Below are 17,445 nucleotides of genomic sequence, written 5' to 3' on the forward strand. Positions count from 1 at the left end.
AGGCATATCCTGGCCATTGGTTCACCACAGCCTAAATTTTCATTAAAAAAAAACCAACAAAACTGCAACAGCAAAAAAAACAAAACCACCCAACAACCCAGAAAGGTGCAGTATGATGACTCTTTAACTCTTTGCATGACCCCAAACCAGAAGGTTGCCTTTGCCAAATGCAAAATGCACTGGTGCCCATCTCCCCATGTCATTGGGCAAGTTAGGGCAATTCTGCCCCACACTGTCCCAGACTTGTGTGTGCCTGATGGAGAGCTCTCCTCATGGTGTCCCCTGGGACTCCTCTGAGATCAGCACAAGCATTCAAGCTCGAGAATTGCCCCTCTCCCCACCGCACACTCTCAGGCTCCTGATGATGGCTTCGGTCGGCAGCTGCTCAGGAAATAGCACTCACTGCATTCTGGTGACATCTTAAACATCCTTAACTCCAAGGCATATCTTAACTCCAAGGTTTCAGTTTCTAGGAGGCTGAAGGAAATGAAGTACCAGAAACAATGGCAAAATCCAATGATTTTGATATCACGGGCATTTTGTGTTAATACAGAGAAGTTCTCCCATTTCCCTGTCCATGTGGGGAACCCTGTGACTCAGCTGTTACTGCTGCAGCAGGAGCCCTTCCTCATAGAGAGCCTGCCAAAAGCAGGAGTTTTCCCTCTCATAGGCCTAACCCATAGGAGACAAACCTCTGCTTTTAAGTGTCACAGCAACCCGAATAAATTCTAAGCTGCTCTGTATACAGCAGTCTGAATGAGAAAAGGTCAGAAGGCACTGTTGGCTCTGCTGAGATACTGGCAAATCCTTTCCCCACTTCCTTTTCTGTTACTATTTTCTGTACCAGAGGCTTCTAGATCTCCATGTTTGCAGCAGGGTGCAGAGGAGCAGGAGAGCTCTGAATGGACACTAAGTATGAAGTTCCTGGGTTGGATGCTCAGTGCAGCTCAGTGCTCTCAGCCACCTGAAATCCCCCAGGCCCAGCTCCAGCCGGCACTCTTACTTGCCCCCAAATTCCCCAGGGACTCTGCTCTCGCCCAGCGCTGCACTCTTAATTGCACTGAAATCCCCCAAGTCTGCAGCTCAAAAACTACCAATGCTTTCTCTCATAGGCATTGGGGATTTTTTTCTTTCCACGTCTATGAGCCGCTGGTACCTCTTTGCATGAATCAGGGCTCTGAAGTTGTGGTACACAGCACATGTCAGGGATCACCCACTGGTGAGAAAGTTCGGGCCTTGCACATGGGGGGCCTAAGCCATGCTCCTTCCCATTTCTTGCTCCTGCTTCTTGCTTCTTTTCCTTCCTTGCATTCAGTAATGCGTGCACATTTGGCCACATAGCTGCCACCAGGACAAAAAAGAAAGTGCAGAACTTGCAGTAGGCAGTGGTATCCAGATGCTTCAAGGCAGCAGGACTGCTGCCAGAAGCCAAGGCAGGGATAAGCCTAGAGGAGGCTTGGCTCAGCAAGCTGCCAAGCTGCCCTGCTGCAGCTCTAGGCAGATGCTGGAGGCTCGCAGGGTCTAAAGGCTGAAGTGTGCTCATAGCCAGGAGGAGGCTGTGGGTCGGGCTAAAAGGGGTGTGTGTGTGTGTGTGTGTGTGCGCTCACAAAACCAGTGCACAGCTTCAGTAGAAGCATAGGGAGGACGCTGAAGATGTTTTTGTAAAACAATTCATTTCCACATGGTGACTACATTTCTCAATCAACTGTTTGGCTCCGGAAGGCGATGAGATAGGAAAGAATCCTGAAAATGAAAGGAGAGAGAGGCCCCGAAGAGGAAGCAGCGGCCAACACAGGAGCAGCCAGGCTGCAGGGTGTAAGCACTGGAGCAGAGAGGCCGGAGGGGCCATGGGTGTGAAGCATGGTGGGGTCGTTGGGGGCAGCAAGGAATGGTGCTCCCTTTGGCTACCACCTTGCAGCTGGGGCAGCCTCTGTCTTCCTCTGTGCTTTGAGACCATGGCCACTGTGATTTCTTCCTCTCAAGGGCGGCTGTGGGGGCTCCTCCACAGCCCTACTGCAGCTGCTATGGCTGAGAGCGTCCGTGCTGCCAGCGCAGGCCTCCCTCCCTCCTCCCCCTCTTTTTGGGCTGGGCTGTCGCAGCGCAATGACGCATGAACTCGCTGCCGCCGCTTCCACTGCCATCCTTGAGGCCTCGTCAGCTGCCGGGAGATCTGCACTGGCCAGGGAAGGGGCTGTTAACATCAGCTGGTACCCTGTCCGATGGTTGGGCGAGGTGGTGCAAAATACCGGCATCCCGTGGTCACCATCCTGACCCTGTAAGTAGTGGTGATGGGTAGCAGCAAAGCTGGTGGGCAGGAAGCAGCCAGCTCTCCCCCAGCAAGTCTCACAGTGATGATTAACAATTCAGATATTTGCTGCGTCTGTGGTTTTTCTTTCGGCGTTTTTCCTGAGTCAAGTGGTGAAGGGAGAGTAGTGGGTTCTTTAGCCATATTGAGGGCAGAAGTAAAAAGCAGCAGGCTTTAAGTGTTTTGGCTGGAAGGGAAATGTTGTTTACGATACCCACTCAGGTGCCTGACTGCTGATATCAATGCACACTTCTATAGCCAGCCTCTGGGTACAGGCTTAGTGTTGGTCAGAGCCCCTCTCTGCCCATTTTGCCCTGCCCCATGTTGCTGAAGGGTAGACAAACTCACCCTGCTTATGTAAATGTGGGGCTCACTCTCAAGTTATCTTTGTGGTATGAAAGTCACTGGGAGCCTGATCTCCTGGCTCCTGCGAGCTACTTTTGGCAACAACGTTGAAAGGAGGTGCATTTATTATCTGCATGTTCATAGAATCATAGAATGCCTTAGGTTGGGGGGGACATTAAAGATCATCCAGCCCCAGCCCCTGCCGTGGGCAGGGCTGCCCCCCGCCAGCTCAGGCTGCCCAGGGCCCCATCCAACCTCCAAGTATGGGGCATCCACAGCTTCTCTGTGCAGCCTGTGTCAATGCCTCTGAGTAAAGAACTTCTTCCTAACATCTAAACTTTCTTTTAGTTTGAAGTCAGTCCCCCTTGTCCCGTCACTATCAAATGATGTAAAATGTCAGCCACCTTGTTGTAAGCTCCCTTCAAGTACTGGAAGGCTGCAATGAGTCTCCATGGAGCCTCCTCCAAGTTAAACAAGCCTAGCTCCCTTAGCCTTCGTAGGAGAGGTATTCCAGCCCTCTGATCATCCCTGTGGCCTCCTCTGGATCCAATCCAACAACTCCACATCCTTCCTGTACTGGGGGCTCCAGTTTTGGACGTGGTACTCCAAATGGGGCCTTACAAGGGCAGAATAGAGGGAGACAATCCCCTCCTCGCTCCCTGCTCGCCCCACACAGACTTACCAACACATGCCTGCACATTGCACGTGCATGCCAATATCCACAGAGAAGGGTGTGCTTTGAAGGCATATAGTCCTTTAAGTGATGGGCCCAGTGTCCAGGCTGCTGAATGTTAGGTGTTTAGTAGTTGTACTAAACCGAGAAATAATTTTATTTTTTTTATTATCTTCCTCTCTTTTTTTTTTTTTTTTTTTCCCTTTTCTTTGTAGTGCTTTCTACATTGAAGCAGTCCTGGGGCAAAACCTGTGTCCTAAATCGATGGAAAACTACGTGGCGTCAATGGTGCTGAGTGCACTGGGGGACACGCTGGGCTACTACAATGCAAAATGGGAGTTCCTGACAAGCGGCCCGGCCATCCACAAGGAGCTGGCAGCCATGGGGGGACTTGGCAATTTCAGCATCAAAGGCTGGAGGGTCAGCGATGACACAGTGATGCACCTGGCCACGGCCGAAGCCCTGGTAGCTGCTGGGAAGAATCCAGATTTAACGCATCTCTATTCCCTGATTGCAAAGAACTACAAGGAGTGCATGAATGACATGGACAACAGAGCTCCAGGTTACCTCTCATTGTGTTGCCTTGGCAGGTCTGCCCTCTGCCTCCTCTCTCCTTGTGGCTAAGCATCTCTCACTTTCCTGTAGCTTGGAGTCAAGGCTGGCCATGCTTCTCACCTTCTGCTTTTGTCTATTGATTGCATTGGTTGTATTTCACGCACAAGCCAAAAGTTTTCTACGCTCATTACCAGTTTCAGGATGAACTGAGCGAATAGCAAAAAGGCAGGGTGGAGTGGTTTGGGCTTCTCCGAACTAGATGAGAGAAGACAACATTTTGCTCACATTTATAAGACATTCTTACAGGTGTTTCAGGCCTCGTCTTGAGCTCAGGGGAGGAATGCTAGGTTTTGCACTGGGAATATGTCTTTTCCTACATTCCTAAAAGAAAAGCATGATTTCAGCCATGTAGAAGAGCCATCTTAAAGCAGAACATGTAAACAAAGAGTTAATATAGAATTTCTGGTAATAAATGCTAAAAATTGCACATAAAATATATTTACAAGTGCAGAAATCCTTGCTTGGAATAATTACTAAGCCCAAAGCCCACTTTTGGCTAGTTCCACATGTCCACTTTCTGCAGCTGAACAGTCAGGTCACAGTTATCTTTTCTGAGTCATGTAGCTCCAGGTTCTGTTTCTGCAGAAACAGAACTAAAAGCAGTGTTCAAAGCTCAGCCCACAAGCAGCAGGGATGGCCAGGGTGCGGCAGCTTGAGGAGCGATAAGTGGACAGGCTGCAGTGGCCAAGCTGATGCAATATATTGCTGTCATTCCTGGTTCACCCAGGCCTGCTGACCAACCCTGTCTTTTTCTGTGCAGATGGCCCAGCTTAATCCAAATGCTTGAATTAAATATGAGCAATTGAGGCTGGGCTAGTTTTAGCTACTTCAGGCAGCACAAACTGCCTAGCAAACACTCAAATGCTGTGATGTAATGCCGAGTTTATACAGTAAAAATAAATAGGTTTCAGACTTGCCTATTTGGAAAGGCCAAAATATATCATGAATGTTCTAGCTTGACATTAAAACTGTTTTCCTGGGAAAATACCTTGCATTATTCTTTTAGGGTCACTGAGCATAGAGTGACAGAGCTGTGCGTTTCTACGTAGTAAGCCAGATAAGAAATTCAAGCAGGAATTTACTCTGCATACCTTTCCATGGCCACCTCCAACCCTCCCATAAAGGATGCAAGTATCAGCATTCTTATCCATCATAAGATGGATAATCTCTGTTGTCAGAGTAGACAACAAATAAAATATTTAAGACAAATAAAATATTTAAGAGGGGGTAATGATGCTTGCCAGGATAGCAGCCATCAGGAGGTTAAAACTTCAACAGAACCACTGCTGTTTTGGCAAAGGAATGTCTTGTAGGTCCCCTAGCTGACGGAGTCTGCCAAGATGGAGCATCCACAGCTGGCAGTGAGACAACAACTGGAAGCTAACTCTGTCTCTGCCATCTGAGTTTGGTGACGAAAACCTGAGCTGAAAAGAGTCTAAAACTGAAATGTTAGTAATTAATGGCTATGGTTTATAGCATGCCTGCTGCAGTCTTTAGGTGGGTAACTGTGCCCCAGAGCTGTTCTCATATGGAAATGAAAGATTTCAAAATAAATGAGCTACGGCAACTAATTGGAGTAACAAGGAAAGGCCAGGTTAGCTGGCTAAATAAAGATGTGAAGCTTAGTTAGTGGGAACTGTGTCCATGGACACTGACATCAAAACATTTTGGAGTGGAGGGAAACTATGGAAAAAATGGAAGTCTATTGAAAATGCTCTTTTCTATTGAAAATACATTCAGGAGCGCTCCTGCTGCAACCGCAGGGAAGGAATTGGGCTTGCCTTGGCCTCTGAAAGCTGAAATCTAAGACCAAGCTGTTTAATGCTCACTAACAAACTACTAAAGGGAATGCCTAATTCGTATCCTGAAAAGCTGTCTGCAGTTCAGGGTCTCCGTGACATAATGATAAGTCCTAACAGTAGAAGTTGCCTGTCAGTAACTTGTTACAGCAATTCAGAATAGATTGTAACTGAGAGTATAACCTGAGATGATGCTTTTCTGGACCAATTGAATACTCACTGGGGAATTGCAGCTTTTAAGGTTGAGAATGGAAATTTGCTGTTGCAATTTTCACCCAATAGAGAGGAGATTCCCCCAGAATGGTGGGGGAAAGTCACATTGCTCACCTACGCAAGGGAATCCAGATCTGAAAACCAAAACCTATGATAATGAAGGGATTCCCACAACTTTATTAGTCATCAGCCAGTCACAGCAGAGACAAAGGTCGTCTATCTCATTGTCTTAATTCAATGCCAAGTTAATCCCTACACCCATTATGGCTTTTTGTGATGTGTCACAGCCCCGACCATATTTCTTTTTTCATGATATAATACTCGGCCTGCACAGCTCTCCAGTAAGCCTTCTTCTTTAAAACGTTGCCTTTCATTCTGTTTCTAAGTCTTCTACCTATGGCTACACGGTTGTTTTAACCCACCTTTGTTATATGTACTGACAATTCTTAACCAACCGTTACCGTTTGCATTCATGTAAGAGTCTAGATAAATGGAATGAAAGCTTATTGTGGCTCTGGGCAGCTGGTCTAATGGTTGGGGACCCTAGATCATCATGGTCCTTTTCAACCTAGGGCATTCTATGATTCTGTGATTCTATGATATTATTCTATTCCAGAAATACCATCTAGTTGTACATGGTGCAACTTTCTCAATCCAGCTTTCTTCAGACTTTTTGCTTCTATTTCTTCTTTCCTTGGAACAGTCCCCTCCTCAGGTCACTTTTCAGTTCTCATTGTTAGTGAAAGAATTCCTAACCAGGATTTAGTAGGCTTCCAGAGTTTCTGGTTTCAGAGACTCCTACAGCAGTTCCTCCAAAATCTGATTTTCAAAAGGCCCAAGAGCATGATTTCAGCTCAGTCTCCCATCATCAGTTTTCCAATGATGGAACTTGTTAACTGTTTAAAAGCACATAATTTACAGTACTACTTAAATCTTGAGAGCCCTAGCTGTTGTGCACTGCTTCGTTCTACTTTTTTCTTTTCGTTTGCAGGGCATTAGTGGTGATGTCCTAAAGTAATATGCATATTGTGCAAGTAACTGTTTGCTTGTTATTGCAAAACAGCTTAAGCCTTGTCATCTTCCTCATTTTCCTTTCATTGCAGCTAATGAAAGAACAGTCTCGCTTCTTCTCTGCCCTGTTTTGTTGCCTGCTCTCAACCTGCCCAAAAATGCCCTGACAAAATGTTTTCCTCACAGTTTCAACAGGATTGCGAAGTTCTTTTTCTTTTTGTTGGGCAGATTTTGATTTTAAGCTGCCCTGGTTCCTTTGCTCTCTGTCCTCACCAAGAGGTCCATCTAACTAAGGACACATAGGATGATTGGCACAACTTTTTTAATAATCATGGTTTTGTCCAATACAATCTTTTGGGGTCTTCTTATAGGCGTATAAACATAGTACATATCGATTTGAAAAATGCTTCAATTTTCAGTTAATCCTAACAAAGCTGGAAATTATACTGCTGGCACTCTTAACAGTTTTGATGTGGAGCAGCCAGCACTGAACTAATCCATTCCATAGAAAGCTTCTTTAGAGGCTTGAATGCAATGCCTAATTTGAGACATCGTAGAAGGAACCTCGTAACTGTTCAGTTAGATCAGTTTTGCCAGTCCTTATCAAACACCATGCCCACCTCCAGCTGAGAAGTGTGGCCCTGCAGTTTTCCCTCTGTAAATCTCCTGCAGGCCAAGTCACAGAATCACAGAATGGTTTGGGTTGGAAGAGACCTTAAAGCTCGCTCAGCTCCAACTCCCTGCCATGGGCAGGTATATCACCCAGTGGATCAGATGCCCAAGGCCACATTCAACCTGGCCTTGAAGGATGCATCAAGAACATCTGGGCAGAGCCAGGTTTTGGGTCTGGGCCGAGCAAAAGCAGCAGGGCTCATCTACTGGGCAGTGTGCGACACAAGCATCACACCAGAGGCCGGCACGTAGGCATACTATGGCTGAGGCTGGTGAAATTGCAGCACAGGTTTGTGCCTGGGTCATGCTGTGGGGAATTCATGAGAATGAAAGTAGCCTGACAGCGTGGGCTGCGCTGATCGGCAACCTGCTTTTTTTTCCTATGGGGAACCCTTGCATAGGCTGTTCCCATTCTCAAAGTTCATTTCAGCTGACAGGCTGGCTGGATGAACAGTCTGAAAGCAACAGGGTGAAGCTACATTTTCAGTTTGAGGCAACCACTCAGAGCGAGCAAGCACAGAGCTTGCATCCCACACCTATCTAATATGCCTATAATGTAGCAACTCTGTCAGAAAAAGAAGGATGCTACAGACACTCAGATCAGGACCATGAAATCATCCATGTGACCTTATTCCTGACAGCAGCCAACTGTGATTTATTGCTAACACATGGCTAGGAGGCAATCTTAGAACTGTGCTTGGATTTGGATGTATTTTGATTATTACAAGGGAGCTGTAAAATAGACAGCCATATACCAAGTCCTATTGCCAAGCTTATGTGTGCAAGTAAAGAAGTAAACTGTTCTGCAGAGTATGTAGTGCAGTGTCTCACTGTGACTAGCAAGGTCCTGGGACATGCAGGTCAAACTGCACCTGAGATAGCAGAAATGCCTGGTAACATGAAGTTTCTTGAGCAATCTTCATACGCTCTCCCACTTATCTCAGCTTTCTAAGTGAGCACGAGGAACAAAACGGTGGGAGAACCCCAGCCTTTCAAATCCAGCTTTGCTGTTGTCTAACATACTGAAAAAGTCAAATGAAGGTACCTGAAATCCACTCATGACTTTATTCTCTGCTGGAGGAGAAATATTTTAGAACTGGTAAAAATAGGTAAAAAGGCCAAAGCAAAAGGGAGTGAAAAATAATGTATTTTTGATATTTGATATTTGAAACTTGTTTGCCCTTCCTTGCACACAAACCGGATGCTTAGCACTCCCAACTTGTTTCATGGCTGAAGTCAAGGAAAGTATCTGCATACTGAAATTTAGATGCATTTGCACAGGTGGCTTTACCTATGGATGTGTTGGGCTAACTAACGTGTTACCAAAACTGCAGCACAGGAAAAAGCAGAATCACTGTTTTGAAAAGTGAATAGCAGAAATAGGAAAGGGATGAGGGCAGGCAGAGAGAAGTCAGTGTGTGCCATCCCACTTGAGGAGACGCAGAGCTGGGCTGCGGTTGGGCCAGGTGGTCTGCCTGGAGCAAGAGAGAGCTGAGGAGTAGGGACAAAGTGTTGAATAGAGTGGAGAATGGACCATCACCACTTGTATAATTTAAAAATTAGAAGGGAATTTAAGAAAACTATTAAATGGGGGCTGGCCTAGATGATCTCCAGAGATCACTTCCAACACCTACAATTCTGTGAAATACTTTGCATAACAAAACTGTAGCTCTGATTACGGTAGGATGTTAAAGAAGCCTGAAAACACTCATTGTCTCAAGCTGGGGAGAACAGTTCAGGGTGGGTAGGTCTGTGGGGATACGTATGGTACGTGTGGCCCTTTGGGTCTGAGCTCTCAGCCACGCAGAATCTTCTGCCTGCTGGGCAGTGCTGCTGGGCTGCGCTCACCGCACCTTTTGCAGTCTCAGCACAGTTAGCTGCTAGTGGCTCTGCTCAGAGAGCAACTGCAGTCGTTCTTCAGCTGAGTTAGGAGAAACACGGCAAAGCCAGATACACACAACCTTGTTGCCACGAGGCAAGTACTTGATTTATCACTTTCCGACAAAGCAAAACTGCAGTGAGGGAGATCTGGGTTTCTTGCAGAGAACATTTCCTAGTGGCCGAGGCACTGGGAAGGATTCCTGGGCAGGATGGTGGCTCTCTGTCATTAACGGCTCCTGTTTAAGAGTTGAACAGCTATCAGGAAAAAAAGGAGAGATACTCATTCTTGCAGTGAGTTGGGATCGAGGTGCTCTGATGGCCCTCCAAATTTCCCTTCTGCTTATGTCCATCTAGGTCTCTAGTCCCGTGTGTGCGTAACATACCTAGCACATACAGTACGTGTGCTTTACAGATGCTATCAAGAAACATGAAATGCAAATATTAACAGTAACGGTTACACACATAAATCAGCAGGGGATTGTTTTTTACCTCCCTGGGCTTTTTAATTATTTTCACAAACCAGAACGATTGGCTCTCGCTGGGAATGTATACCCAGGGTACGCTGGCAATTTCAGGCAGGAGACAGCAGCTGTTTTCTCAGGGAAGCCTGAATCCCTTACGCCAAATAACGGTCCCTGGGAGACCACCCTGCATGCAGCACCGGCAAGCACTGTGCTCCAGTGCGGAGGGGCACGTTACCAGCACCGGCTCTCTCTCCCTGCCCAGGTGGAACATGTATGGACAATGCACTGAAACTGGACCCGGCAAGACCGGAGACCTGGAAGGCTCCCTTCAGCCCCAGCGGGGGTGGCTGCGGTGCTGCCATGCGCTCCATGTGCATCGGGCTGCGTTTCCACCGTGCTGCTGAGCTGGACACGCTGGTGAAAGTCAGTATTGAGAGCGGCCGGATGACTCACCACAACCCCACCGGCTACCTGGGCTCCCTGGCCTCTGCTCTCTTCACTGCACTTGCAGTGAATGGCGTGCCGCCCCTGGCCTGGGGGAAGCGGCTGCTGGATGTGCTGCCGAGTGCCAAGGCCTACGTGAGCAGCGCTGGTTCCTCCGTGGAGGAGAACATGAAGCACTGGTGAGCTGCTGGGATGGGTTCTGTGGGGAGCAAAGTGAACCTAGAGCACAGGAGGGTGAGCTCTGTTCGTACCTAAGCTTGAGGAGCCACGTTATGGTGGACTCTTAGAGCAGCGCATCCCTGCCATGGGATCTGACGGGTTTGGGAAAAATGCATCTAACATACAAATGGCAGGTTTAGTGTCACGTAGCGCTTTTTGGACCCGATATAAGGCAGCCAGGCTTTTCATCTCAGCCATGATCTGATGAAAGATGAGAAGCTGGGCTGGGGAACAGAACCAGGCAAGGGGCTGAGCTCAGTCTGAAAGTGGTAACCAAATGGGGACGTGCACCCAGTGTAGCTCTGCACAGAGGCACTCTGAATCTTATGGATGACTCAGTTCTCGGTCTGAGCCTTTGAATCCTTTGAGGTGACAGCGGCAGGTGCTAGGCTGCCTTCACCCATGTGGCTGAAGATAGGGGAAATCTCAGTGCCTCTTACTGTAAATCCTGTCCCTTCCAACAACGGGGGATGCCTGTCTTGATGCTGAGCTGCCGCTCCGGGCTCTTTGGGTGGCATGTTTTCAGCTGTATGATTTGGCAGCAGGACTCCTCTTACTGTAGGTTCAGGTTGGAAATTAGGAAACATCTCTTCTCAGAAAGAGGCAGTGGCACAGGCCGCTCAGGGCGGTGGGAGAGTGACAGTCCCTGAAGTGTTCAAGAACCATTGTGGCACTGAGGGACACGGCTAGTGGGCATGGTGGGAACGGGCTGGTGGTTGGACTGGGTGATTTTAGTGATCTTTTCCAACTGTAATGATTCTGTGATTCTAGGTCTTACTTTGAAAAGCAATGGAAAGCGTACCTGGAAGAGAGAGGCATCTTGGATGGGGTCTCGCCACCCACCTTCCCCTCCAAGTATGGTGTGGAAGAGAGGGACTCTTTTTACACCTCCCTCAGCTACAGTGGCTGGGGGGGCAGCAGTGGGCACGATGCCCCCATGATTGCCTACGATGCACTGCTGGGTGCAGGGGACTCCTGGACAGAGCTGGCTCACCGTGCTTTCTTCCACGGGGGAGACAGTGACTCCACCGCTGCCATTGCAGCTTGCTGGTGGGGGGCCATGCATGGCTTCCGTGGCATTGCCTCCTCCCTCTACACTGACCTGGAGTACAGGGAGCGCCTGGAGCAGGTGGCCAAGGAGTTGTACCGTATTTCCCAGGCTTAATGTACTTGAGGGTAGGCCACGATGAGGCTTGCATTTTCTGTCAGTGTGCTCGCTTCAGCACGGAGACCATTTGAGGGCTTGGTGGTGGTTTGATGGGAGCATACAGCAGTGTACCCAACCTGCAAGCAGCTGAGCTGAGAATTTCCTCCTCCTTTGCACAGTGGTTGAGTCTTAAGTAGAGGAGGAGCACCCACTGCAGCGCTGCCAGCAATGCTCCAGCAGCTGGACAGGCAGCAAAATGCAAACAAGCTGCCCCAAAACAAGGTCCTCCCACTCTAAGCATGCCGGAGAGGATCAGGGATTCTCATGCCTGACTACAGGACTGGCAGAGCTGCTTTGCAGTAAACCAGCAATGGCTAATACAAGCTCATTACCTTGTACTGTACTGTCAGTGAGAACTGTCACCAGCTCTAAAAGCTCTCCTCCTCTGCACAGTGAATACAACAGAAATTGCCTCAGCCTGCTAGGAGAGCAAGCAAACAGCCAGTTGCCTCAGGAACAAGAAAGCTTTCTTACATGATTATTTTAGCAGATTGCTTTTTTTTTTGTTCTGTTTTGTATGAGCATAGAAAGAAACAGAAACTCTGCCGTTGCATCTCAAGTGCATTGTGCAGCTTCATGGCACTTCTGCTATATCTGTAGGAATGTATCACACTCAGTTTGGTTAACAGAGGACGTAAGCCCTGCTGACCACACCTGTATTGAAGATAAGGGTGGGTATAAGGAGAACATTAGGAAGTTGCATTTTACATCAACTTCAGCAGCTTCTGTACTCAATTATACTTACCTGCTTACAGCGATGGTTATTGGTGTTAATGGTTATTTGCTTACCACTTATCATGTATTATTCCATTAAAAAATGTTTCTTCAAATCCAGACTATTGCACAGTAAAATACTTATTATTTCAAGAGCAATTTCAAAAACAGCGTGTCCCACTCAATACATCGCCCTGGAATGTCTCTGTTAAATGCTATTTTCCATGGTGGGATGAAGAAGGAGATGGGAAGGGAGAGTATGCTGGGAGAGCCAGAGGGGGCACGGTGCCCACAGGCTCCACCTGGATTAGTAGTGAAGCACTGCTGGGGAGGATGGAGTTATTGCAGTGGAGAACAGGGCTGGAGGGAAAGGCTGCCCAACAGGGGGAGTTGGCTCTGGAATTCAGCACACCGCTATGCAGAGACTGTGCATAAAGGCGCAATGAAAGCCCAGATCAGACAAACACCAGCAGCAGTATGAGTCACAATTTCAACACAGTTTACTACAGTTCTCGGGTGTGTTGTATAAAACATGTTTTAGTGCAACATAGTACAAAGTTTTTTTTGTTCTTTAAAAAAAAATCCCAAACATTTTTCCGACATCATGCATGGATAAGCTATCTCTCTTTCATCTTGGGTTCATAATAGAAAGTTACAGCAGAGAGAGTGGTCTGAAAAGCTTAATGTTGAAACTCATTAGAGTTCGCCTATAAAAACAGAGACGTCTGAGACTGGGCAACACACTGCCAGAACAATGAAGAAACGTCACTGGCAAGATACTTTCTGGACCATCACAGGCGCCGCTTCCTGGCAAAGCCTGGGCTTGGTGCAAGAGCTGCTGGGCTGGGGAGGGACCAGTTCTGGCCATGGAGAGGGGGCCAGGGGAAAGCCCTCCACCAGAGCCCTGGTCTGGGCAGCGCTGTTGAGGCAGCAGGCTGGGAGGAGGAGCTCGGTTCAGATGCAGCGCATGCGCTGGAAGAAGAGCTCCTGCTGACTTTCTCTTTTTCCTTTAAAGCTGAAATGAATTGCAGTTCCTACCCTCAAGCAGTATGTACAAGTGACACTAAATTTATGAAACAATATCCACTGGCTGCAGCTGCTGTTGTTCGTGTCGTGGTTCTTCAGTTCCATTCGCTTTTCATCCCACTCCTCTCTTTGCAGACTTCTTATCCAGAAAGGGAAGACAAGTGCGTGGGTGCGTGGTATGTATGTATATATATATGTATATATATATAGAACGGTGATATTATGCATAATTATGCATATGGGGCCAGTAAGCAATTATGTCTCAAGGAGAGAGACTTTGCAGAGGGTGAGTGAAATTTGGGCTTCTCAGTGGAAGAACCAAATACCATTCTTGTGAAGGAGTAGAGGTGGTCGACATCAAAGGTCTGGCGGGCTCCCCCATCACTGGAATGGGACTGTCTGCATCCATGTGGGAAGATGCAAGCTCCACTTGTAGCTCATCTTCTAGAGAATGTGCTGTGCAGATCTCCCACCTGAGGCTTCACCACCAAATTATCAAGGCATTGGGGACCAACCCCATGAGTGCTACAGAGCATCTCCTGAAGTTCCCTTCTCTTCTCGAAGATCTGTCTGACCCTCCTGAAGAGGACAGCAGCTGTAGGCATGGCACCTCTCTCAGACGAGGCGGGGGGTCTTGTAGTTGCACCCATCTGCCCCAGTTGGTTTCAGCCATGCTGCAAGAAATAAATGGCTGGATTTGCCAGGAAGACATCAAGGAAGACAACAAAAGGCCGTTTTTGGCAAACACTTTCTTCCGCCAGACAAAATGTTTAAGGTGTATCGGGGAGGAGGCGGTTTCCTCCACAGGACACAACAGGGGTACTTGGCAGTATGGGGTACTTGAACACAGGTGCCCCATGTGGAGAGAGCCCCAGTTTGCTTTGTGAGAGCCATATCTTTCACAGAAAGAACAGCATTTCCTGTCACAGAGGTTGTGCACAACAAAAGCAGATGACTTTGCCAGGAGAGAGGGCTTACGGTGAAATGGTTTCTCCTCCTGACTTCCTCCTGAAGTCCTGGAGATGGCATACACAGACACATACATAGGACATTTCTCTCAACCCAGAGGGACATGGGAGCCCCCAGGGCATAGATGTGCCGCAGGCCCCTTATCCAGTCCAAGCTAGTGCTGGGAAGCAGTGCAAGGAGCGGGGAACCCTGGTGACACGAGGTTACCTGCATGTCCTCGCTGTGTGTCTGTGACTGGGCTCCTTGGCTGAGCCACCCAGGGACTGGGAATCCAACCTCTGGTACTTTCTCTTTCCCCCTTCCTTTAGTCACTACTTTGGTCAAGTTGAAGCCTTCAGAGACTGGATCCAGCCACCCATCCCAGGCAAGCAGGGCACAGAGGGGAGCTGCCTTGTCAGAGGTGGCAGCATGGAGACACGGAGAAGCCAATCTCTGGTATACTGGACTGTAAGAGGACTCTCTTGGCAACCAACAAAGTCAGAGCTTTCAGGTATCTTCCTTCCATCCCCTCATTCAGTTCCTGGAGACAAACAAAACTGCTTTTGTCCCAATTTCGAGTGCACTGAGCATTCAGGTTCTCCAGTATCAGGAAATGCTCCCAAAAGGTGAATTGCCTCCTCCCAGAACAGTACTGCCTTCTCTAGAACAGTAATGTGGAGGCACAAAGATGATGAGGACAAAGCCAGTTTTGAGATGGACTTCCTAAAACCCCAACCTGCCCATCAGGACATGGTCCTGGCGTTATCTGATGTCAAAGAGGAGTAGCTGGCTCAGCACACCTTGGGAAAAAGACCTTCTTCACCATGGCACAGAGTATAAGGAGGAAAAACAAGGTCTGTTTTGGTAAACAGACACATTGACCTCCATAGAGATGGTCCCAGGACCAAAAGCACCCCAGGAACTTCTTGCTCCGTGGAGAGAGGGGAAAGCCTACAGTTCTTTGGGAGACTAAACAGAAACGACGACAAAAAAGTAACGTCCCAAAGGACAACAATTGATGGCATCAAAAATTAACAAGAGGAATATCCGCTATGTACAGCAAACGCACAGACCTCTGGTCTGTCTCAGTGGCTGGGTGCATTCCCACACGTGCTGGAAGAAGCCTTAGACCTTCCCATCCATGCTGGCTGTGCGCTTCACAGAGCTCAGCTGCTGCATCACAGCACAGACGCTGAAACAACTGAAACAAGAACAACAAGAACCACTCTTCCTCAGGGCTCCTGGCGTGCCTCTGCCTCTCTCTCTCTCTGCATGTCCCCCTGAGAGCCTCTGCCCCTTTAGTCTATGGTTCCTGGGTGGATGCTGAGCACCGGTGGCTCTAGGCAAGTGGGTGAGTAGTTGAGGTGCGGCTCTTTGATCCACAGCAAGGGAACCCCGTTTTTGCCCTCCGAATTCTTGCTGGAGTTCCGGCTCTTGAACCGCACCAGGAGGATGGTGATGATCAAGATGCCGAAGATGGGGAATGGGTAGAAGAAGACAAAGTAGAAGAGGGCATCATTGGAGCAGATGACAGACTGCAGGGTGGAACCTGAAAAGATGAAAGATATCACATTTTATACCTTCTGTAATGCAACAGCCCACAAACTTTCAGAAACATAAAATCAAACGCTTATTAATCTGTATCAATTCAGGAGATTGCGCTATGAGAAAGACATCAATACTGGAAAATGGAGCACCAGAAGAAAGGTATCACAGGCCATGTTTCAGGTTTATCTCCCACTAAGAGTTACACGAGTGCTAGAGAATTCCCTAGAGAAAGAGTGGGATGCCTGGGGACATTGACTCTTCTCACCTGCATCCTGCACGTGAACAGCAACTGTGCCTGACTCCTCCTCGGCCAGCCGGTACCACACACCACTGGGGTCTGCCAGCCACTCCTCCACACGACACGAGTAGTTGCCCGTGTCAGTACCACTGGCCTGCAGCACTGTCAGGCGGAAGAGCACTGCTGAGAGCCGCTGGAAGCACAGGCGGTCCTGCCAGCGACCTGTCCCAGAGCTGAAAATGGCGTCAAGGCCCACGCTCAGCACCACCTCCTTCTCCTCCTCGTCTTCCTTCTCTTCCTCTTCAGCACGGCCACCCACCTCTTTGGCTCGGAGGTTGTACCATGTCACTGCGAAGTGAGACTCGGGGCTGGAGCGGGACAGAATGCTGCAGTCCAGCTGGAAGGACTCCTTCTCCTGCACTGTGAGGTTGGCAGTGGCTGTGTCCACCTGCAAGGTGGGCTCTGAGATAACGAAAGAGGAGAGGTGAGCATGGAGCAAAATGCTGCCTGCAAAGCCACCCTTTCCCAGCACAAACACATAATCATGGACAGAATCGCAGCATCATTCAGGTCAGAAAAGACCACTAAAGTCACCCAGGCCAACCATCAGCTCATTCCCACCATGCCCACAAACCATGTCCCTCAGTGCCACATCTACCCTTCTCTTGAAAACCCCCAGTTGCAATGCCGGTGCAACTCAGGCAAAACCCAAAAGCTTGACACGATCTGCCAAGTCCCACAAGCACCTGTGCAGCCAACCCCACAGAAGCAGCATCCTCACCTCGCTGTGTTCCGCCTGGCCCAGAGCCAAACTGGAGCTAGCTGACTGACAGCCCTGTGCTGCTGCAGCTCACACAGACACACTAAAGGATGTGCCGGGAGGTACCAGCGGGCACTGAGGAGTAATCACAACCACTCAGCTGCCAGAGCAAAGTGTATTTCACTCCACTCTTAGCATGCCCGAAATTGCTCAACGGACTTGAAAAATCAGTATGTCTAACACGTGTGAGGACAGATTTTTTTTTTTCCACTGAGTTGGGAAGTTAATTAGTTAACAGGCTTCTCTGCAGAAATGACCGCAGAACAAAAACAGCAAGGACGCTTCCTAACGTTTCTGTTTCTT

General features: G+C 48.5%; 2 protein-coding genes across 3 annotated transcripts in view; one reads left to right on the plus strand and one right to left on the minus strand.

The window, feature by feature from the left end:
• Positions 1-2,111: 2,111 nt before the first annotated feature.
• ADPRH (ADP-ribosylarginine hydrolase) lies at positions 2,112-12,682 on the plus strand. The gene is made up of 4 exons (XM_042866766.1): positions 2,112-2,275; positions 3,539-3,885; positions 10,241-10,601; positions 11,413-12,682. Exons 1-4 carry the CDS (start codon positions 2,220-2,222, stop codon positions 11,804-11,806), a joined length of 1,158 nt encoding a protein of 385 aa, XP_042722700.1. The 5' UTR covers positions 2,112-2,219; the 3' UTR covers positions 11,807-12,682.
• A 356-nt stretch (positions 12,683-13,038) lies between these two features.
• Positions 13,039-17,445, minus strand: part of IGSF3 (immunoglobulin superfamily member 3) — a 77,478-nt gene continuing 73,071 nt past the window's right edge. For both annotated transcript variants that reach the window (XM_042866764.1, XM_042866763.1), the window contains 2 exons: positions 16,350-16,784; positions 13,039-16,085 (listed from right to left, as the gene is read on the minus strand). In XM_042866764.1, coding sequence (XP_042722698.1) covers positions 15,835-16,085; positions 16,350-16,784 — 686 coding nt within the window. In that variant the 3' untranslated portion in view covers positions 13,039-15,834. The remainder of the gene's footprint in view (positions 16,086-16,349; positions 16,785-17,445) is intronic.

The sequence above is a fragment of the Lagopus leucura genome, unplaced genomic scaffold, assembly GCF_019238085.1.
Source record: "Lagopus leucura isolate 7727_CA_CO unplaced genomic scaffold, USGS_WTPT01 Super-Scaffold_100001, whole genome shotgun sequence".
Lineage (NCBI taxonomy): Eukaryota > Metazoa > Chordata > Aves > Galliformes > Phasianidae > Lagopus > Lagopus leucura.